This window comes from Sprattus sprattus (genome assembly GCF_963457725.1).
Source record: "Sprattus sprattus genome assembly, chromosome: 2".
Taxonomy (NCBI): domain Eukaryota; kingdom Metazoa; phylum Chordata; class Actinopteri; order Clupeiformes; family Clupeidae; genus Sprattus; species Sprattus sprattus.
Window position 1 is genome coordinate 44,578,656 of NC_137921.1, and position 24,715 is coordinate 44,603,370.

The 24,715-nt window shown below is 43.6% G+C and overlaps 1 protein-coding gene across 1 annotated transcript in view; it reads right to left on the reverse strand.

Moving 5' to 3' along the window:
* cacna1ea (calcium channel, voltage-dependent, R type, alpha 1E subunit a) overlaps nucleotides 1-24,715 on the reverse strand; it is a gene marked incomplete at both ends in the record, with an annotated part of 123,522 nt that overhangs the window by 80,845 nt on the left and 17,962 nt on the right. Inside the window, 3 exons of the mRNA XM_080832872.1 lie at nucleotides 2,192-2,331; nucleotides 3,688-3,793; nucleotides 12,153-12,419. Coding sequence (XP_080688998.1) covers nucleotides 2,192-2,331; nucleotides 3,688-3,793; nucleotides 12,153-12,419 — 513 coding nt within the window. The remainder of the gene's footprint in view (nucleotides 1-2,191; nucleotides 2,332-3,687; nucleotides 3,794-12,152; nucleotides 12,420-24,715) is intronic.

Genomic DNA, 24,715 nt, shown 5'->3' on the forward strand with positions numbered 1-24,715 from the left:
TTTAATCTTGCGCTTCAAAGGTTAGGCACGACATGTTGTCTGGTGGGAAAATCGGACCAAACAAGATGGAAACAGGTAAGATGAAGAGAGCAGACGGACGTGTGTGTATGTGTGTCTGTGTGTCTGTGTGTGTGTGTGTGTGTGTGTGTGTGTGTGTGTGTGTGTGTGAGATAGAGAGAGAGAGAGAGTGAGTGTGTGATTAGGCAAGTGTAAGCCAAGAGGAATCTAGTCACTCTGGAGTCACTCTCTCTCTCCCTCTCATTGTTTAAATGAATTAGGTGCCTTCATGGTGGCGGGGTCGAGTGATTAAAGCGGTGTTGGAATATGCACGCCTGCTCTACCAAGGTCACACCCCTTTCACCCTCATTTGATTGCCTCTGAATTATTACACACAAGTCTGCTCATCACAACTGACACGCAAAACACACACACACACACCAAATACATGACATAGATCCTCGTACACATGAGGGTACATGTACACCAATGCAAAGGCACACACACACATACATACATACACATGCATTGATGAGGGTCACTTCTGGCACAGGGGAGATATAAGTCTGGAATATAGTGTTGGCATTAATCTTAAAAGCCCTCAAGTGTGGATTGCACTGACACACACACACACACACACACACACACACATACACACATACACACATACACACATACACAAAACACACACACACACACACACACACACACACAAACACACCTTAACTTAGGCTCAACCTTGGCTGACACTCATAAGCCACCCCTCATAAATAATGAAGGAGTTGGTACCATGTAATATTCTCTATGAAGCAATACCTTTTTGTACCATTGCACTATGGAAGAATGAATATTTCATATGTGAGTCAATGAGCGAGGGAACTATAGTCCCTCTCCCCAATGTGTGTATGTGTGTGTGTTGCTCACAACCTTTTTGGAGCATATGCGTGTATTTGTCTTAAAATAAGCATCTGAAAAAGCGGTAAAATAAGCATCTGAAAAATCTCATAATGATTTTTAAAAGCCTGTAGCAGTTCGATTCCTGTCTCGGCGGGTCGATACAAAACAACCCAACCGAAGGCTCCATTGCCAAAGCTATAACCTCCTCTGAATGATATCAGTGAGCGCTGCTTTTGTTGATCCCTGTTGTTGCAAAAGTGGTAAAGCTATATTAGACAACAGCAAACAGTCGTCCCTTGACACTTGTTATTTCTCTGTGTCGTTATGTCCTACCGTCGCCACGGTCCCAGCTGGTTTGGTCTTAATGCTCCTGCCAGCCTCACATTTCACTGCTAATCTCAGGCAGCCGCAATTGGATTGGCACAGCGCCGGTTTACCTTCTGCAGTTTGCAACATGCCTTAACCTTCCTCTGAGGATAAGCGAGACGTGTCAACTAGACGCCATCGCCGCACCGGATCCAAATGGTCTGATGGCGACATCGATTTTCCATAGATTTAATAAGGGCAACACAGAACACTACAACAAGGAGTGGCAGTGCCCAGGCCCCAGCGGGGCTGCTGCAAACCCAAATCATAAGGCACGGAACACACAACTAAGGGTGTGGTCAAAAACAGCCTTCCTTTTTCAGCTGCTTCCAACCAAAGCATTTCAAATTGGCTTCTAAACATTCAAAGAAGTACAAACTTTTCAGGAAGGAACAGATTGATTTATATCAGCTGACAAACCGCCAGGAGAACAAAAAGGTGCTCACAACGACATCAACAGCATTTGAGAGAACCAAGTCAGGCAGAGAGGAGTGAAGAGTGAGAAGTGAATGATACCAAATTGTTGTTGCAATGCTTCAAGCCTCCTTCTCATGGCAAGGCTGAATGCTTAGGTAAAACCTGATACTTGTAGCTTACTGCTAGCTCACAGAATATACGCGTGTGTTGCGGTTGTGCTCTGTACACTGTGTGGCTTGCACAACAGGCAGGCCTTTCTGTACTAAAAAGGCCAAAATGCCTGAAAAGAGCCTTGGCTGTGAGCAGACAAAAAAGATTTTGTTCAGTGGTGAGACTAACATACCATAAACGCCAAGATGGTTATTTCAATCCTCCTCAGGGGAAAAGATCCAGGTCCACACACACACATACACACATACACACACACGCACACCTGATCCGTTTACACACACTGAGTGGCATCTGTATGCCTTTGGATCGTCTCCAAGTGGAGGAGTCTGAGGAACTCACTCACCCGCTGAGGACGACAATGAAGTCCATGACATTCCAGCCGTTCCTCAGGTAGGAGCCCTTGTGGAATACAAATCCCAGCGCCACAAGTTTAATTCCAGCCTCGAAGCAAAACATCCCGATGAAGTAGGGCTCTGTTTTCTCCTGGGAAAGGAGAGATGGCGAAAATAAATAAGTCCATCATTACTGCAGTGGGTAAGGAAATTATTTAACAAATGGTTAACTACATATACCCCTTTGAAGAAATTGGAATAACACAACATAAAATAAAGGCAGAGATGCCACAGGTAATGCTTTGATAGAGAAAAAAAACAGGAAGAGAATATATATATTTTTAATTCATCACAGTCAGATGAGTGTATGACCACATGTATGACAAGTATAAAAATGACAAAAGCACACATTCCATTTCATTAAAAAAAATCCCATTAGACCCCTGACATCTGTGAGAGGCACTTTAGGGTGTTAAGACGGAGGGGGAGCAATACCAATTTCCCCTCAGCTGGTAAGCCACTTGGCTGGGCTCACACATTCACTTAGCACAGAGGCTCGACAGGTAGAAATAACACAACTGGTGTCCAGCCTAGAGCCTCTCTGTGGTTCTCTCTGTGGTTCTCTCTGAGAGCGAGCGCCAGTGACAGAAGAGATGAAGTAGGCAACACTGGGTGCGTGGGGGTGGGTGAGGTGGAGGAGTACGTGGAGATGGTGTAACTGCCACCATTTAGCTACTCAGAGGGAGGCAATTACTGAAGAGCACCTGACACTTTTATCCAATAAAGATTAGGGACAAGTGCTCAAGAAGTGAGTGCAATGCTTCTTCTGTCTTTTGTAAATGTTCAGAGAACACCAAGAAAGAAAGAAAGTAAGGAAGAGAGAGAAAGAAAGACAGATTATATAATAAACAGACCAATAAACAAATTCTGTCAATAATTTGCTGTGTATTTTTGTTTGTATTAAAGTTAAGACCCAACAAATCACTTGTGCACCCTCTGTCAACAGAATCTCCCTAGCCGTTTCATCTGAGGACACAGGTGTCGGCTGCAGAAACCAATCACTACAAATCATCTTGAAATAGAATGTATTCTTGAGTCTGATAAATGAAAGCATGCATAACAAGCAGCTTTGATATACTTTAAAATAACTCTGCTCAGCTTTGAAATACTCAAAGTTGCATCTGAGTTTCAGTGCCAATTCTCATTCACAGGGCAACTCCACAGTGAAAGTGGAGCAAACTAAAGTACAGTCTCTTGACACTTCTAGTTGCAAATGAGATGCAATACCACAAATGTGTGGTGCTGGTGTTTGTTTATATATATTTCTGGGAATACGTGTTTCCATTGCAGGCAGTGATTTAAGCTTAACAAACCAACAAGCACATAAAACACATGCATTGATCGATTACTTATTTCTCCACAAGATTGCAAACCTTCAGAGCACATCTGTAACACAAAGGCTCCACATCCCATGACTAAGGGTGGGAAACATGTATGCGTGACTCACCAGTTTCTTGGACATGGGCGTCTTGTCATCCCCGGGGAGGTGTTGCTCCAGCGCCAGCACTATGCAGTTGGCGATGATGGTGGCCAGGATCATGTACTCAAACGGAGTGGAAAGTGGAAGGTCAAGGAACACACATTTGGACAAAGGAGAACTCGACAGGACTACAAACAAATACCAAAACTTGTATTATTTACCATAGACACTTAGACCTTAGAACCTTAAGTTAATGGCATTATACTAATCAATTTATGACACTAGAGTCACATTAAGACCAAGCACTGTCAAACAACAAGGACTTTATCTGTTTAAAACATGCAAGTTACTTCTGCATCTCATGGTTCTGTTGGAGCTGTTACTATGGGATGGAGATGGAGGCACTTAGAACACACACTCACTTGTAACAAGCCATATGCTGGTAAAGTAAATGTCATGCCTTCGCATTGGCGTTGTGTTGGTACTGTGTCCTGATACACGTGCAGTAATGCTATTATGTGAAGCTGATCCTCCCAAGATCTAACAGTCACCACCAGGAGAAGATTCATTGTATTGCAAATATAGCTGTGTCAGCTGAGGATAGCTGAGGCTATCTGACTACAGTGAAAAAAAAGAATAGAAAAAAACACTGGATGAATATCTGAGCCATTCATAGCACGTCAGAATTTGTTTATTTTTTGCTGTTTTCTTTTCTGTGTCATTCTTCCTCCCACATTTAACAGCAGAGGCTTAATCCAAACCACCTGGCAATACAATGCTTTCTCTCCCTAGCTACCAAAGACACACACATGCATATGCGCGCACACGCACAACACACACACACACACACACATACACACTCACTCACTCACTCTCTCTACCTCGCTCTCGCTCTCACACACATACACAATCTCCCACACACTGTTTTTATCTCTAGTCCTCCTCCAGGTTTCATGGTAGCAGAAACACTGGCAGCAAATACAGTTCAACACACACACAAACAAACAAACAAACACACACACACATACAGAAAAACACACACACACACACACACACACACACACACATATTCAGAAAAACACACACACACACAGTCACACACACACACACACACACACACACACACACTCCAGGGAGCAAGAAGGCATCCAGAGCATGCAGGGGATGGCTTTCCACCATGGCAAGGTTCTCACCTCGCCTCCTCTCCAGAGCTGCTGCAGACTTGCAGCAGACACCAACCGAGACTCGTGCCCCTAGCCAAGCCTGCAAACAAGAGCGTCCAGCTACAAGCGGACAAGTTGTTGCGTGCTAACCGCCTGTGGACGCGAGTTAGCATGCTAATCGCCTGCGGATCCTTGAGTCTTCAGAGGCCCCTTTGAAGAAAAGGGGAGCTCCATTACATGGGCGGTGCGATGAAAATAAATGAATCCAGGAGAGGAAAGTCTCAGGGATAAATCTGCTTAGTGAGAGAGAGAGAGAGAGAGAGAGAGAGAGAGAGAGAGAGAGAGAGAGAGATCACTGGGAACAGACCAAGCATTTGCAGGCGATGCCTGGAGGGGTCACAGTGAGACACCCCCTCTCCTGCTGGAGCTTTCAGAGAAGCAAAATAAACAAACACAGAAAATCAGCGTTGATGTTCGCGCACACTCATCCTCTGGCAGGATTAGGCAGAAGAGGAAGAAAAACATAGAAATATAACTGCACTGACTGCAGACTGACTAAGGAAATCAAAAGAATACTACAGGAGAATTCTCTTTAATACCAAAGCCAAAAAAAGTCATGAGGCGTGGCGGGGGGACTTGCAATGGCGCTTGTAATCTTCATCCTTGACAACAACGTAAGGAAACACAGCTTTCACATTTCCCCAAACCGTGTCCCCAAGCTTATCACCTACCACCAGCACTATGCCAGCTTACTTGAAAGGCACAAAAGGAGGGAGAGATACAATCAATCACACAAAAACGTTGTCATGGGGACAAATATCCTCTTGTGAGAAGGCCCACTGTAAGGAGAGGGTGTGTGAGTTGAGTACACAACAGTGTCATCAAGTATCCATCAGTGCTAATTAAAACAATTTCCATCTTTTCCCTGCCTGATGACCTACTCACCACACCCTCCTCTCCAAGGAGACGAGCTCAGCTAACGCAGGAAACGGAAGGAAGCTAAGGAACGCCAGATACAAGTGGAGGAAGAAAAAGAGGGAGGGACAGAAAAAGAAGACCACGACACTGCACTCGAGAAAGAGTGGTATCCACGGCAACAGGCTCCATCTCTCTCTCTTTCTATCTCTCACTCTCCCTCTTTCTCTTTTCTGAGCCAAAAGTCAGCGCCCACATTTAATGGGGCCACAGTGCTATCACTGCTCCCCACATGTTGCTCCCAGCCTCCTCACTGATCAATATGGGGGCCTCACTGATTCTGCTCGCTTTAAATACATCCTCCACCCAGCTTACTACAATGATCACACATCCTGCAAGGCAGTATGTTTAGGCCAGTAAGAACACACAGAGGTTCACACACACTCACACACCTCCACATAAAAACACACACAAAAAAACATACTCATTTGTGTTTCATTCTATAAAGTATCTTTCTTTAAAGAATCCTTAAAGTATCTCATGCTCATAGCCTATTACAATGCTGTGATACCTGCACACAAACCACACAGCCACGCTGTGCTTGCATACTCATACTCTCGGCACTTCAAAGTTGTTTATAATCAACTGCGATCACAGACACTAAGTTCCCTCTCTCTCCTCCTGTTGCTCCTGCTGTACGCTTCATCATTCATCTCATCTGCTTCAAAGAGAAACAGTGTCATTTACTCACAAAGGAACCAGTTGTAATGAGGGCTTTTGGGATGTGTGAGTCACACACACACACACACACACACACACAGAGGTCTGTGCCTGGCTGCACAGTGTTTCAGGTTAAAAATAGCAGAGATGGAATGCGATATCGCTCGCGTCTGCGCACATGTTCCTCCGTTCCGTGGATCCAAACTTCATTACACCGGGATGAAAATAACGAATCGCCGAGCAGAACAAAGCCCTAGACAACATGTTGTCGAAGAACAAAAAAAGGGTGTGAAAGAGAAAATAGGGGGGAGGAAAGAGAGAGAGAGTGGGAGAGAACCTGTGAGGTATAGATTAGAGGGGGAAAAAGAATGTGGTGGCTGCTGAGAGACAAAGATGAAATCAGAGAGGTGTACAGACAGTGAGAAAGGGTAAGAGAGCAAAAAAAAAGAAAAAGAGGAACTGGATGATGCATGAAGAGGTACAGTCACCTCCAAGTAAGCTCAAACTAAAGTCAACCACATCTAAATATCACTGCCCGGTTCAGTGCACACACTATAACTCACCCAGCCACCATAAGGGGCTTCTCTGATTTGTTTTTCTATGGGCGCGGCTCTACAGTTGGGTGTGGTATACAGCCCTCCCTCCTCCATTCCCTCCCTTCATGGATCAATAATTCAATGCCATCGGTCACCACAGGACACTTCCTCTGCGGGTCCCCCTGCGGACGACCAGCGGGGCGAAACAGCTGCAGGTCCTCGGCAGGCCTCTGTGTGCTAGCGAAAGTGTCGCTAATGCTTTTCATTAGAGTGTTACCTTCACCCATTCAACCCCCACCCGTCAGACTCGATTGAACAGTATCACAACACAGCACACCCTTCAAGCCCACTCAGCCCACCCTACATATACTGTTTATATCTTCTGTCATTGAACACACCATCAGAAACAGAACTGACACAGTTCCAATCACAGCATAGTGGCACAGTTCCTCCACCTCCCATTCATCCTTTAGCCCTATCCCCACCTCACTGTGCACAATTACATCTCAAAACCTCCCTGACTCACAGACGCAACATCCCCCGCCCCCCATCCACCAAAACCCACCCACCTAAAGCTTCATCGACCCGAGGGCCCCCCACCCGTCACACCCGCAGACATCCCAGTCAAGCAGGCCCAGAAATAAAACCATGGGTATTGATTGAGCTGCTTTTTAATTGGGTGCTGTGAGTCTGGATTCATTTATAGCAGGGCGAGGTGGGATGTGTTGCAAGCCACAGAATGTGTGACCTTTAGATTGTGTCATTCTCGTGAAGAGCAAGTTTGTGCATACTATTGTAGCAAATGTCTGTATCTGACTGGCTATCCAATCGCATCTACTGCATGTTCACTGGATACAGTATATTTTCCTTCTTTGAGAATTATGTAGTGATGTTCACATTTAGATTAACGTGGAGTGAAATGCACAGCCCTATTCACATTGATGAAATCTATATGAACGCCAGAGTGTAAGTACAGGTCATTATAAATACTATAGGCCTTCAAAAACAAAGTCATCTTCTTGCATCATTGAGCAGGCCTGTAACCTGAAACTAAGCCCAAAGAGATGATCACGCGAGAGGGAAGGGCCTCATTCACTCTGATGCTCCAGACTGATCGGTCATCATTCGGTGCAATGTTTGTTAATCAAATATACAAAGTTAATTACATGAAACAGGATACCACGCACACAGTGACACAAAGCTTCTGATCATGGCATGGACAGTATCTAATAACAACACAGACACAGGCATCCATCCAGTGGAGAATGGGATAAATGAGAAGAAAGGACAGGAAAGGATGGAAGTAAAGAAGAGGTAAGGGCAGCAGAAAGGCGATAATGGGGGGGGGGGGGGTGTTAATGGGAAGGGGAAGAGAAAAGGAAATAAAAAAAGCAAAACATCCTGTGTCAAAAGGAGGAGACACACTTAAACCTACAAAAATTTTAGCAACACAGGCTTACTATCACAATGTGTGCTGTGTGTGGGACAATTATATCGACTGGAACAACAAATGATAACCAGCAGTCTACGTGACATCAATATCAACAAGGAAATGGAGAGAGAAAAATGGAGAACGTGTCCCTTTAAGCACTCTTTCTGTCTCTGGATTTGATAATTCTATTTATCAGTGTAATTCCATTACAACTCTGTGACACCTGGTGGCAAAATTGCCTTATTTAATTCTCTCCTAAGTCATTGAGCAAGATTTCACAGTGCTCAGTTTGCCATCTCACAAATTAATTCTGGAGCTCCTGAAGTAATCTCCACTAACCAGAATGCATCACTGCTGACAGACACTGGTTTGACACACAGGCAAACACAAATTGTTGTATCTGCAGAGAGAAACAAATCTTTGAACTAGCAATGTTCTGTTTTGTGTTTTCTAATTGTAGGGGGACCCTTTCATCTTTGCTTTTCTGTTCTACCTCGAGGTTAATTGGTTTCCACATTGTTGAAGAATTGTGCGTGAACCTCAAAATGTTGCTTCAACGCAGAGAAATATTTCTGGGCCTTTTTTAAGAGCGCAGTCACAAGATGATGCAACACAGCTACCACATCTACTGCACCACCGCAAAAACAAAGCATGTCCTCTTTCCAAACTTCCACATTATGGTACGGCACAAAACTGCATTTCCAACCTCTCCCTCATCCACAGCCGGTGATGTTCAATCAGAGCTGGGGATCAGCGGGGCGGCTTTGTTCCTGCATGTCTGTGTGATAAATTACAAGCAGTCACATCTCCTTTCACGTGCCGCTCACTCCCACTGACGGGATGACAGGAGCTGTGCCCGCCTCCCTTCTTGGCTGTGCCAGCTCCCATCCGCTGCCATTGTGTTCTCCTTCCCCCAAAAGAGCGAATGGGGGGTGGAGGGCATTTGTCTTGTTGTGATGCCAAGTCATTACTGAGCCATTAGTGCCCCTTGTCTGCTTTTCCCATCCACTTCTTCTCGTAAAAGTCTGGGTAGGTGATACAAGAGACCAGTGAGTACAAGAACCTTACCCTATGACACCTGTTCTTGTGAAGAACAGCAGCGCTGGTGGTGGTGTGAGTGTTTAAAATAGGGGGAAAGACAGAGAGACAGTGGGAAATAAAGTGAGAAGGAGAAAAAAAGAGACAGAAAGACAGAGAGGAGAGAGAGAGAAGGGGAGAGCCATTAGGCTCCACGAGGAGGATCACATGAGATATCATCTACGTGTGTCTAATCCACTTTGCCGCGACAGCGCACGTCATGCTTCCACGGCAACGGAGCGATGTAGCCAGAGCCCTGCGCCAGCCCAGCATATCAATCGCCGCGCGGCCGACTGCTGATGCCTTTTTAATGACGCCTTCATCTCCTCTGCGTTTTTGATCCTCCATTTTTTCCCAACAATTACCGCATCACTTACTGAGGGCTTAAAAATGGCAGTAGTTAATGAGCAGCACTACAAAGCATATACTGTATGAGACCTCCTAGATTCACAAATATAAGGAACTGGGCATTTCTTACACGGAACACGACACGCAATCTTAAACAGCACCACCTGAAGTGGAAAATTCCACTAGGAATACAGAGAAAAACACAACGTTTCTGAATATTGTGGTGGCAACACAGAACTTCTATAAAAACAACATAAACTTTGATAGTACATAATGTATTGCAGATACTGTTTGCATGCATGTGTCAAGTACAACAGTGTCTGATTTGACACAAAAGACACATTATATATCACTTTAAACTTTGATCTTTCATGTGGTTCTACCTTATCTACTTGTCTGGCAAAAGACAATCCAAAAGACCTAGCCTAGATACCAGACCGAACCCTGCCCACAACATTTTTTGGTCTGGAAGTTCGGTCTGGCACAGCTCCGTTGGGGAGAAATTATTCCCGGTCGAAAACATGACAGCCAATCAAATTGTCAGGGCGGGCTTTATACGATGAAGGACCGATGGCTTGAGTTGAATTAACGGTAGATTCTAAATCGTACCAAGATGGCGGCGTCTCGGGAGCCTGTTAGTGGGAAATATTTTATGTGAATTAAGCTATCTACACGCCTTTTTATGTCTACATTGACTCGGTTAGTTGTGTATGTGCAACACGAATGTTGTAGAGTATTGTAGGTCTTAACTGAAGCTCTCTAGACATTTATTGTTAGGTTATTGCTAACGCTTAGACCAAAAATCCATTGAAACACATAGTAGCAAGCTAGCCTCGCTGCTAATAAGTATAACGTGAGTATGCATATCTCACAGATATTGACAGCGCATTCATTTTGAAAGAGCAACAGAGAAACGCGATTAGGCATTTGTCGATCTAAAAGATGTTTTTGCCGTCCTTCCTACGGGATCCGGTAAAAGTTTAATGTATCAGATGGTCATACTACGTTGCTCTGATTGGTTCTAGGCCCCATAATCACAGCTCAATGGAGCAGTACCAGACTCATATCGTCAGGCTACAAAAGACCAGCAAATAAAATAGTATAGAGCAATTCCCTTCTTGCATTGCTGAGTACAGGGATGAAGGGTGAATTACAAGCCTTGCAATACAATGCAATCCCCCAGCCATAATACCAGAACCTATATCTGTGAACTTAACCACTGAGACACGAGCACAGCAACCACCTTCCTGAACACTTCCCTCCTTTGTCCTCCTTCCACTCTGTGGATGGAATCACACTGCCAGGAGTTCACACTGCCAGCGGACAAATGAACAATGTGGAACCTCACGGCAGCTGAGAGCTGGTGAGCGATGACTGTGTTTTGACGTGTGTGAGATTCTGGTCTGCCCTTATCCACTGACTAATGGACTCCAGCATATCCCCCAAGATCACACACTGGCCTTGAGGCAGACTGCTGTATATTCTGGCTTTGAACATTCTGGCTTGTGGTAGATTATGGGATTTAACTATTGACTACAGAGGACGATAGGGAGAATAACAATAGACAGGTAGACCAAGGAAGCTAATCATCACCTACACCCCACCCCACCTTAACTCCATTTCTCTCCATCAGTCATGCTTCCCCAACTGCTGTAAAAAATAGCTGATGTGAAAATGGAAAGTCACACTGCAAACTGCATTGTAACTGAATTGAAAAATACAGAGCTAAATTCAGCTTTGTGGTGTGTGTTTGTGTCTGGTTTGTCATATCGAAATATGAAGCATTTCTACATGTTAGGAAAATCCTAAACAACGGTACCCAGCAACAAAATCGGCAGACCCAGACAAGAAACAGATATGCCCAAATGGGGAAGATAAAAAAAAGTTGTGTGGTGTGCAACTATAGCATGTATGACGCTGTCCATGGTACTGAAATGGACCGTATACCGATGTATTCATCTTTTAATGGGATTACAGCCTGAAATCAAATACATTAATGATGAATTCAGTGCTGTGTTAAGGTAGATCTGAAACGGCAGACTTCTATGGAAGCTGGGAATTCAGATTTTTAAAGAGTTTTTAAGTTTTGTTGTGGCATTGCAGTTTGTAGTGTGCAAACACTTGACCGTGAAGACTGCCATCTGAACTGTCATTTGATTTGTATGGAAGCCCAGCTGTCTGTTCAACGCTGAAAAAAGTTGTTGTTGTTTGTGTGTGTATGTGTGTGTGTGTGTGTGTGTGTGTGTGTGTCTGTGTTACTAACTGTATTTTCTATTCGCTGTTTTACCGTTCAAAGGATATGGCCACTCAATGATCTTCTTGGCGTATTTACGAACAACGTTGTCCTCGCCAAAGATGAAGAGCGATCTGTTTACGGTGAAGCAGTTCTGCCTGACGGGAATGGGGTTGTACAGGGCCATGGTGCGGGCTCGCTGGGCTTTGGTCTGCTTGAAGGCTGGTGAGATTCCACCTGTAGACACCGCTGCTCCATCGCGGCTCCTGTTGCGCTCCGATCCCCCGTCCCCCGGTCCCAAAAGCCCGGGAACATCATCACCAAAGCGGGCCATTCTGCGAGAATCGAGAAAAGGAGCACAGATAAAAGATAGAAGAAAAGGTTAGCCCGCCGGAGCAAAGGGCGGGGTACACAAGTGCGAGTTTGGTGATGTAGATCCTTGTCTTTGTTTTAATCCATCATGGTCAGCTCGATGAAAACGACAGAAAATGAAATCATATCCAAGCATTAGGCAAAAATCCGTGCGCAACAGTTCGCGCAATATTCTATTCAAGCTGCACCCGCCGTCTCCGGATCAACTCCTCACTTCATTAGTTTTTAATTAGAAGCTCTATCACCAAATCATATCTCATTCAGAAATTCGATTTCAATGGTGTCCCTGGTAGAAATCACAAAACACAAAAAGTTGCAAGGAAAACTTTCAAAAACAGACGGTTTACATAAAAACGAATGCACTACAATTTCAAAAATGTACCGAATATAACACCGAAATAAGAAAAAAAACGTTCCGTCCTTTCACACGGAAGTTATATTTTCACGACGAAATTTGATCTTCTTCTCAATAATTTCACCCGCTTTCTTCACGTTCGTGTAAATCAAAACTACTCCGGGTGCATCTCCCCTTCAGTTCTCCAACACTCCCGACGTATACTCCTGCGCCACTCACACAGGTAGCTACTTTACGCCAAAACTTTTCCTCTCTTTTTTTGTATTAAGCGGTCTTTTGGTGGCAATATTGTCACTTGAATGCACTTCTCCTCATCTGGGCATGGCGTTAAAAAACTTCCATCCTCAGCTAACCAGCGAAAAGAGAAGCTCTCAGTTGCTGTGCCGCGTGTTGGAGCCGAAGCGTCGTTTTTTCATAAGACTGCAGCGGGTCAAACCAACCACACGTTGTTCCACTAGAGAGGCGCTCTTAGCCAGCTCTAGTTCTTTTGTCCTGAATAAAAAGGAAATCAATGTCTCTCTCTCACACACACACACACACACACACACTCTCACTCTCACAACACTTTCTCATAATTGATAGTGAGGAAAGGAGAAGATGGGAGAAATCTGTATCCATGGTTATGTCATTCAAAGGTCACACTATAGGTTATCCCCAACCCTCATTAATAATCCACAATCACCACCCCAACAATCTAATTCTATTTAGCCTTCTCTGCTGATTAAAACTCCATTAAACCACAATGCACTCCACACTACTCTATTGAAAAGTATATGTTTAATGACTTGCATATGTTTCCTGATTTTAAAACACATCTTTTATTGAAAAAAAAGTAATGTTACCAAACAGAGTTACTACCTTATGGCCTCAACAACGCATACCTGTCACCAAAGCACAGCATGCTTAAAACAGTGTAATGTATTATCAGTCCAAGGTGTATTCTGTGATTGTTTGTTATAAGGTGTGTGTGTCTGCATAGATTTCCAGGATAATTGCTGGTTGGAAGTCAGTCTTCCAGTACATGGTTCTTTCTATGAGTAGGGGGGGGGGATGTGATGCCAGGTTCCTCTGGCAGGCATGTATATGCATGTGTGTGTGTGTGTGTGTGTGTGTGTGTGTGTTTGTGTGTGTCTTGTTTGTGTGTGTGTGTGTGTGTGTGTGTGTGTGTGTGTGTATGTGTGTGTGTGTGTGTGCATGTGTCTGTGTGTGCGCGTGCATCTTTGTGTGCGTGTGTGTGTGTGCGCACGCGTGCATCTGTGTGCGTGCATGTGACTTAGTGTACCAACATGAGGTGAAGATATGAAAGAGTCTTGTACTCATCAGAGCCTGCTCCACCCATCAATACCAAGAGAAGAAATCCATAATCTAAATAAAAAGGAAACAATATGGCCCATTCTTTACAATTCCAAAAGACACATGAAATAATATGATATGAAATCTGTGGCATGGATAAAGGATCATGATAGGTCAGAGAGTAGTCAAGACCGTATTTTACCTACCTGATACGTATCAATTTGGATTTAACAAGCTGTACAGTCTGCTGCACATTGTCAGTGTCATGGTGCTCTGAATCTGTTCCTTCCCCATTATTCTCTCAGGGATGACACTTTCACACTGTAGGGATGGACAGACTTTGAGGCAATATTTCTCAGCAGGCTTAAGAGGAGAGAATTTTTAAAAACCCAACACAGAAATGTAGGTCAAGGAAAGGAGAAGCTGAACATTACAACAACAACAAAATATGGTTCTCTTCACTATGTGTAAACAGACACTCTTCACTCCAGTGAAAATGATCACTGCACTTCATCAGGACTCAATAATTGCTGGTCTACCGAAGGAGTCTTAGCTATCAAGATCATGAGCTGAGAAGGGTTAGGAGGTGAGGGTGAAGAGAGGAGAGGAAAGAGGCAGTGAGAGAACAAGTGGGTTCCTCTCAAGGAAGAGAGAAAGTGGAAAGAGGAAGAGAATGAGAGAAGCTGCGGTGGATAAGGTGGACAGAGATCCTGGGGAAAGAGAAAGGTAGAGGGGTGCAAGAGTGTGGGAAGGCATTGGAATATTAAACATGGGGGAGATGAAAGAAGGACAGAAAGATTGAGAGGAATAAGAAAGAGTAAGACGTTTCAGAAGGCAGGAGTATATTGAGGAGAGGAGAGAGAACGTGTGAGAAGTGTGAGAGAGAAAGAGCATGTACACGTTTTGTGTGTGTGTGTGTGTGTGTGTGTGTGTGTGTTTGTTTGTGCGTGTGCGTGTGTGTGAGAGAGAGAGACAGAGATTCTAAAATTAACCCAGAGTAAATAGGTTCTTCTCAGCAGACTCCTGTTGCCTCGCTTCCAAGAATACAAAAGCCATCCACCCAGAACTGTCAGAGCCCGCTGAGAATAGCCAATTATCCACCGCAGCCCAAAGTACACAGGCCTTCCTTAGAAAAGAACAAAGGGGAAGACCACTGCAAATATACCGTACTTAGATGTGTGTGCACCTGTGGTCAAGTGGGTCTGCTTAAACACTTGGAAGTGTATCTCTGTTTGTGTGTGTACGTGTGCGAGTGCGAGTGTGTTTGTACATGGCAAGTGTCACCACATGCTCATAAAGTTCCTGTGAATGGCCATGTTGAAAGGACTGCCGGTAACTGGAATAACCTCAGTGTTATGAGCAGGGCGGGGTCTGATTAAAGATCATTCCATGTAGACCACAGCACTTCCTGTTCATTAGAGCAGCTAAATTCTCCATTGTAGTTCACAGGCAGGTCAAGGAAAGGCTAACTAGATGAAACCGTTTCAGTGTTTCTTGGTTTCTCATGGGCAGTGTGAAGTGTTTTCACTTGTTCATATTTGTCTAATGAGACGTCAGGGTTCATTTCTCGAGCATTTCGTTTTTTAATGCAACTATTTCCAAGAGAGCAACTATTAACAAGACCCTGGCCTGTAAATGTATTCACTATTGGTGCAAATGAGTTCAGAGGAAAGTAAATCTAACTGAAAATCCAAATGAACAAATATGTTTCAATTGAGGTATTTAATTCAACAAAGGGCCTTAATGTGTTCTTGCATAGTACTGTGCAGTGTTAGACTGTAGAAAAATGGATGTCATCCCCATGACAGAAGTTATACATTTAATTTTAATTTTTAGGACTGACTTAAGTCATCTCCCAGGTCTTTCACGTTATACCTTACCCCCCTTTTTAATTAAAAGGCTGAACTGAGGACTAGCGTCTGGAAAGATTTTTTTTAACCCACCCTGACTGCACAATGCGGCATCCTTGTCATCTTCAACAGGGGTTGCCATGGCGACAGTACACCCTTGAATTTCTAATTTGTTTCTCCACTTGACAGTGCCGGGGCCATCGGCACAAAATACACCTTCCCTTTCCCTTCCCTTTCTTTTTGCCCGGCCTGTCTCTCTCCACGGAGGAGGACGGCAGTCCAACATCGTCTGCCATACAGAACCCATATATCCACCTCCCCCACAGACGCCGCACAGCCTAACTGCACTCAAACAGGAGGGGTTCGAACACGCAGGATTGAGCCCTGCATACACAGAAGACAACACACAATGGCTCCTTCAAGAATATTGTTTTATATATATATCAGACACAAGCAAGCACAAGCTTCGCTACTCCAACAATAAAAACTAAGTGAGCATGCTTGCGTCTACTTATAAGCAGAGAAGGAAGAACAAATTCGGAACTACAGCAGGTGAAATGCATTTCCCCATATCAGATACGGACAGAAATAAATCTTCAGTGTGGTGACATGACTGACCACTGACTCCAAGTGTGTCATCATATTAGTGACACTGCTTCCAAAGCACCTGCTCAACCTCACACTGTCACATGAGATGATCCAGTCAGACCATCAGTACACCCGCTTCATTACATTCCCACACAGTGCCATATCCACTTAGAGGTCAGAGCTTCTGGTTGACAGATGACCCAACCATGAGAGTTACTCCATCATAGAAATTGTGAAAATATGGCTTTAAAAATGAAAGATTTTGTCATAAACAACTAAATATTTTGTCATTGACAGTGTTCACTTATGGTGTAAAGCAGGTCATTTGGAGATACAGTATAACTGGAGCTCAGTGAATAAGGAGATGCAGTATAAATGAATCACAGATGGGTTCTTTCACCAGCCTCACAATGCATCTGTACCGCCATTACTTGAGCAGTAGCCTAAGCTTGTATTTCTTGGAAATGACAACAGTTATGAGCCCCAGTGGGAGAATGCTCCTCAACCTTCCCTTTTTCAGTTTAATCTCATGACTGTCTTGGGTCCTTTCCAAGGTTCATGGAGGAGCCTTGTCCCTGCAACTGTTGCAGGCTTTTAACCAAGTCATGGTCTGAGCAGTTTAGTATTGTCTTTGCATGGTTACCTAGCAACAGCCTGTTGCCTCCTGTGTAAGCTGGGCAGTAGCCATGGCCTGAACACTACAAACATAAATACGCTGCATTGCAAACTGCATCAGAGATTGTGTTTTTAGTATTGCAGGCCTGAATAAATCTACAAAGTAATCATGGGGCTTAATTAAATTAAGCTCAGGAGTTGTGCTTTCTTCTTCACGACCACAAGCAACCACAGGAATATCAATTGCTACTGATTACTGATGAAAATATTATGACAAGATGACTGCTGTGTTGAATAATGGATAATTTGCCTGTCAGAAAATGGCCCTATCATAATACAAATACTACAACTGTGCAAAGAAACTAAAAAATGAAGTAGAGGAAAACAAAACTGAAACTGTGCAAAAAGAAAAGTATTTTACAAAATTAAAATTAACAAAATAAATTGTACAAGATGATAAATGGTACAAAACCGCTCCCTTTATCAAGGGCCACTCAGTCTTGATTTGATGGCCATATTACTTCAATAATTGCATAGTGGTACTGTAGTTTGTCAAATTATTCTTCCGAACCCCCCAACCCCCCCTCACCCCCACACACACACTTTTTGTAATGTAATTTCTCAAGCCAGCCTTATGAGATCATTTTGCTACCAGTTGTGAATAATGTAAAAAATAAAACCAAACAGAAGAAACACTGGAAACACCTGTACTAGGCAAGCTGCCGCTAAACATAGCTTAAAATAAGTATGTTAACTTGTGACTTTCTCAAGAAGAAGAATTATCTCTCCTCTGTCTTATCCACTGGGCCAATGAGAAAAATAGCTGTTATTTGGTGCCCTCTGCTGGTCACTCTTTATACAGCAGCAGCTGTAACTCGGAAGTGTTGCAGATTCAGTTAACTTCAACTAAATGCTCACAAAGGTGAGCCATTAACATAGGCATAAACATTAAGGGAAATCTATTCAGTAGCCTTTTTTTAATAACCCTGCAGGTAGAGTGACAATGGATAGTCAAATTCTAACAGCAGTTATCACAGAAGGCTCTGCCTTTTTAAAATTAAACAATCTATCACTGCCCATGAAAATATCCACCCAGGCAGCATAATAAAAATGAATGAAATACACTTCACCATTCCAGCTGGCAGCTGAATGAATCAATATGGTCTGGAGTGGGCAGTAAATTCCTGGTTTCCGGCATGCAGGACTGTAGTTTCCCAGAGTCCCAAGTCGGCCCCGAGGGGCCCCTCTCGACCAATACAATCGAGGGGACGCACCGGACCGTGGGAGTCTGTCACTCCCCATCCGGCTGGCACCCACCTCTGCTGGCAGCGCAGGGTGCACCTCGGGGCGGCAGGACCCACAGCAGATGGCTGCACGGGCAGAGGCTGGCACCACACAGGCAGGAGGCAGAGTCATCATGAGGGATAAGAGAGGCGAGGGGTGTGAGGGGAGGATGAAAGGGAAGGTGAGATGGATGCAAGAGAGGTTTTGGGCTTCTTCTGAAGAAGGAAAACTGCTACTCTGGCCATTATCTCCAAATGGTGAATTCTTCCAATTTTAATCTCTTTCCTCCAGGTATTTTTTTCCAAGAGATCTTGTTAAAGTGTAAAAACCACACACAAATCCTTTCATGTCACTGGCTGCACCATGTGCTCATTTTGTAAGCACTGACATTCAAAATAATTAATTCAAGTCAACACAGCATGACCTCAACTAACACACAATTCCCCAGTTAGAAACACTAAATCAAAATTGGTCACACACCAATCAGAACCTTAGGGTACAGGGACGTGCACAGGAGGGGGCAACGCCCTGCCCTCCTCGACTCAAGTTGCCCCTCCAAAGGATTTTTTATTTTGTTTTCCCCATTGGTTTCTATTGGTGTGGATGTGGAAACATATCCACACCAATAGCTCCTTATGACCATATCAATCAAGTACATCTACGCATATTGACAGAGCTATACTCTACCCACTCACTTTGTTTGTCTCTTCCCCTCCTAGTCTAGACTATCTTCACTGTGGGATGCTGCTGTTGTCTCTCCACCCCATCTACCTGTAGAAACCCTTGGCCCACATGTAACCATCCCCACCATACTGTATACACTTGTTTTACCTCGTACTTTATGCTAGCATTTTCCTGCAATGTATACAATTGCCACCATAAACATGTTTTTCTTACATGCTCTTACTCTACAAACCCTTGTAACAGTAACCCTATACGCACACTGTAAACCCACTAAGCTGCTTTGTATGTATCATGTATATACCATATGGTGTTTGTTTGTATTATGTAAGTTTACTACATGTATGCAGATGAGATGAGTGTGCAGTTCTGAGAATGGAGCATGATTTCAAGAATGATTTCTTGGCAATCAAAAAAAACTATAAAATAACTATGGCTCAAACTTAGTCTTAACCACCTGTTTACCTTGACTTAACATGGCCCTAGCCTTCAACCTACACCCAAAATTACCCAAGTCATGGTTCTTCATGTTGATTTGCATTGAGATCCTTTCTTTTGATGGACTATTACTGCTCTAATACGTTTCCCTGTAAAACTGTTTACACTTCAAAAGGTCCACTAGAGGTTGCTGTGGGGACCCAGAATGGTGGATGGCAGGATGTGAGAAGACTAGAGCCCTGTGCTTCGGCTATTTGTCAAAAAAGCTCCCCAGAGTTGTGTTAGTCACTGGGCTCAAGCAATTACTCCAGTGTCTCTTTAAGCGATTTAGGTAGTAAGTAAGTAAAGTAAGTAAAGTTTATTTTTAGAGCACATTTAAACACAGCTTGCACTGACCAAAGTGCTGTACATAGTGCACACACACACACACACACACACACACACACACACACACACACACACACAAACACACACACAGACCAATCTTGAAAATTGTATTGGGCTATGCAATATAGGAAGGACTAAAAAAGACTACTATTTCTCCTCTACTGAAGATATGAGATTGAAAGATGTGCCAGTGGATTAGACTAACTACAGTTGGGATCTCTTGTCTGCCCATTACAGTCTCCACACATGCACACACATTCAGACACACAGACACACAGACGTACACATGCACACACACACACACAAAAATCAAACAAGCACAAACATGCACACACACACACAGATTTACAAGCATTCACACACACACACCACTCCCAAATTAACATATCACAATTACCATATCCCGGCATGCCAGCAGCACAAAACAGCAATGACAACAAAAAACATTTTTAGCTTTGATATTGAAATCCTTCTTAAATAGACAGGCGGGTGATTCCATAGCAAAAGGAACCAAGCATTCATCTGCCCTGTGTTTTCATCACTTTTATGTTTGGAAAAACAGGACATGAAGCACTACACACACACACACTTTCTCTCTCTCCCTCTCTCTCTCTCTCTCTCTCCCTCTCTCTCGATATATCCCCCCGTGTTCTCTCTCTCTTTCTCTTCTCAGAGAAGGTCACTACCTACCCATATACATACCGAACATACTCATATTTAAAAGATCAGTCTATTTTACTTTTAAACTACCAAATAATGCATAAAGCAGTACACATAATCATAGGATAAGGGAAAATGGGAGTAAGTAAGAGATTATTACTATAGTGGAAACGAGTGGAAACACATCACACAAACCATTACTGTGCTACCTAATGGGAGGAAACGACATTCCAATGTCTTTCTATCAACACCAGGCAGAAAAATAGTGTCATGTTCACATTCATGGCTGCGTCGTTTTCTGATATCCGTGGCTGAATTTGTCAGAGGAGTCTAAATGCCTTTAATAGAGCGAGCGCCATGGCTTCCCCTTTACCCCGCGTTCTTTTCATTTATCTGAGGGGCTTAATTAGCTGTGGGGAATGACAGCGCTTTATGGCAGGGAACAGGAGCGCCCGACGGAGCGTGTAAGACAAAGCGTTCCCGCCTGCCACTGTCTGAGGACGAGGCTTTGTTATCAACCCAAACGAAACATTAGAAACGTGGAGAAGGAATACTGTGTGACACATGAGAGACCTAGAGAAGGAATACTGTGGCGATGCACCTGTAGCTATCCTACGACCTTAGTGACTGAAGTCGGTTGTACATATGCTGGCTGGATGTGCGGGGAGGGATTATCTTGATTGAAATGACAAAGCAAACCGAGGAACACCCTTTAAAGGTGCAGTGCTTGATCCTGGGCAAAATAATGTTGATATTTGAATTCATCAGACAATTACTGTAAATACATCCCTCCCTTCAGTGCTCCTAAGGCAGCATTGCTGATTGGCTTGAAGAGTGTATTATTCAGTCTAAGCCACTTTGTTTGTTTCTTACTTACAGAGCCAGAACTCTGTATGACCACCAAATTATTTTTTGAGCATACACAGAAGAAACAGTTTAGGGAAAGTGAGGAATTAGCTGAATTTGACAAAAAAGTGTATTAGATTATAATCAAGGACTTTACCTTTAAAGCATAAAAAGGCAGACCAATGCTGGATCCAGGTGTATAGATCAATTATTTAGGATTGAAATACCATCTCCATATCTATATTGAGTTTACAGATTCCGGATGGCCCTCTGGCTAAAAGCAGTCTCTCTTGGTTATAAATTGAAGGAAACAGTTAGCATCACTGACAATCAGTGGGAAAAGTGTGCTCAGCAGAGGCTAATGCTAAAAATGGGGGTAGGGGTTGAACACGAATATTTACCAACTCCCTAGAATACCACTGAAACACTTTAATCAAAACAAATTGGCTGACGCGCAATTTGGTGATCTGGGGCCGTATTCACAAAGCATTTTATCTTACCACTAAGAGTGCTCCTAACTCGCGCTAAAACATTTTACGTAGGAGTAATTTCTTAAAAGTGATTCACAACGCCTCTGAGACCTACTCATACTAAGGATAATACAAACTCCTAAGCTTAAGATAAAAGCACCGTTGCTATGGATGACGTCGATTCTCATGCACGAGTTTAGAAGGGGTGAGGACGGTGATTGGTTGTTGACAGGCTCTCTCATTAAAAACTAATTCGTGACGTCCCTCTAACAATCCCACTATATCAACTGAAAATAAGAGAATAAGCTAGGCTTCAAATTAAGTCATATTAAAAAGTTTGTGCATCCAACGGGAATGACACTTTGCACGTTAAGAGAAAAAGAAAGCGATCAATATAAAATATGGCAATTGCATGTAATCAAGGCAGTAATAATTAAAGCACCCAGCAAACTGTTAGGCTATTATATTTCCAGCCCTTGACCACTTCAAATATCAGCACATACGGCCCTTCAAGCGAAACGAACGTGAAACGTAGCCTAAGCGAAAGCCTACTGGTCCCAGGACCAATAGCCACTGTCACCCCAGCGGCATCCAGCTGGTAAGTTCTCAAAAACCTGCTGCAGACCGCTCTCCGTTGAAATGCACGAGTCATTGGTACATCCAGGCCACGGTGGGCGAAAACGTCCTCATCTTTTGATGGGGCAATTATTGTAATGTGTGTCCCGTCACTGGACATTACTGCGATCGCCATGGAATTTACTTTGATCTTGTGTAATTGGCGATTGTCCAAAGGCAACTGGATAAACTGTTGGATGATGTGGGGTCTACAGTGCGTTGATAGTTTGATGAATTAAACGGCTGACTGATGATTCCCAGTCGTCATTTGCGTTTTCCGCGAAGCCAAATAGGCTATCTTTATGTTTCCAAACATTTCACTTCGGGACACATCGTTGTTTAAAGGCGTCATTTCATCCCGCGCTAATTCTACGACAATATTAATACCTTCACTGTTTAAGCAATGTCTTTTATCAATTCCAAGTCGGCTGCAGCCATCTTACGATTTTTTGTGAATAAGTCTTAGTGACTTAGGAGTCCTCATGAGGAGTTTTAAGCTGTCTTAGACTTAGGTGCTACTTTTAGGGATAAAATACTTTGTGAATTGCTCTTAGTAAAACAAAAATAGGAGTCCTAAATTTAAAACTGACACGCCCATTATTTTTAGGAGTTTCTCCTAAATTCGCCACTTATGAGCTACTTTTAGCCCTAAGATTCTTTGTGAATACGGCCCGTGGCCACTGGCGATGAAGACTAGTCATAAGTCTGCACTGTTCAATATTTAAACACGCAAGCCACTGTGTGAGAACAGACCTAGCAGTCATAGAGAGAGAGAGAGAGAATAGAGAGAGGGAGAAAAGAGAGGGGGATAATTGAGAGAGGGAGGAGGCTGCAGAGAATGGGGAGAGAGGGAGAGTGTGAGGAAGAAAGTAGTGTTGACATGGTGTTTTCAGAAATGGTGATAGCAAGTTAGATGGAGACAGACACATAGAGGACATATAGAGAAAGCACAGGAGGATTAAAGATTGTGTGATAGAGAGAGAGAGAGAGAAAGTGAGAGAAAGAGAGCGAGAGAGAGAAAAAGAGGGCGAAAAGTACATGGGATCGGATGTGTGTATGAGAGAGTGAAAGGATAGGGAAGTATATGAGAGAATCACAAATCTGAGATTGAGTGGTTGAGGGAAATCTTAAAAAAGAACACCGTCAGTCTGCGAATCAGACAGGGAAATATGGCGAGAAGGACAACAAAGTGAACAGGTGAACAAGAGGGAAGCAAGGAAGTGGAGGAGGAAGAGCAGGAGCAGGAGGAAGGGATGCTGAGCGTCGAGTCATAATTCACACGCTGCTCCCTCGAGGCCCACGGCTGAAGGTGCAAAGGGGCAGCAGCCGACTGTGATGCATGGCAGTAATATTCCCAAGATCCCGGGCAAGGGGGTGGGAGGGTATGTGTGAGAGTGTGGGGGTCAGGGTGTCACTCCACAAGGAAATTACCAAAATCCACATTTTATGAGTTTGAACACGAGGTGTGTGATCGAACGGCGATTTGCAGCAAACTCTTCACTGAGAGGTAGATGGTGTGACGGTGTGTTTTATGGTCTGTTTAGTTAAGATGGTGAGAAAAGAATGATGATGGAAAAATACTGCAGAATTATATAAAACTGCAGAGGTGCGGTAAGTTACGTTGGGATTTATTGCTATAATCCAACACAAATCCACTGGAAAATCTTGCTGCAGCAAAACCTGTCAATATATAAGGTCACCAAGAAGGCAGCAATCATAAGAACTTTGAGTTATTCCCAAACCTTCTCACCCAGTACGCTCATAGTCTACAAGGGTGTAATTATGCGCAGTGGCTGTAAATATTGAATGCATCATATATACCGGGCTGCCGAGGTGCTCAATCCTTTAAATAACACAATATAGCAACTTTGTCATGCATCACAACAACAACAAATGGATATAAATGTGATGTAGTGGAAGCAAATGGCCATTCTGGGTGTGTTAAATTCAGGATTGCGGCTCTCTTGTTGACTAGAACACCCCTGATGGATCCAAAGATCCATCTGTCATGAAAAGTCTTGATGATGCAAGACCATGTAATATCTTCCTTTGCATGGTGGTGTTGCACATACAAACACTACCTGCTACCATTTCTAGCCATGTTTGGAAAGAGCAACAATTCAACAAGGCTGTTAAGTTTTACACAGTATATTTCACCTGAAGTAAAGTCAGGTCGA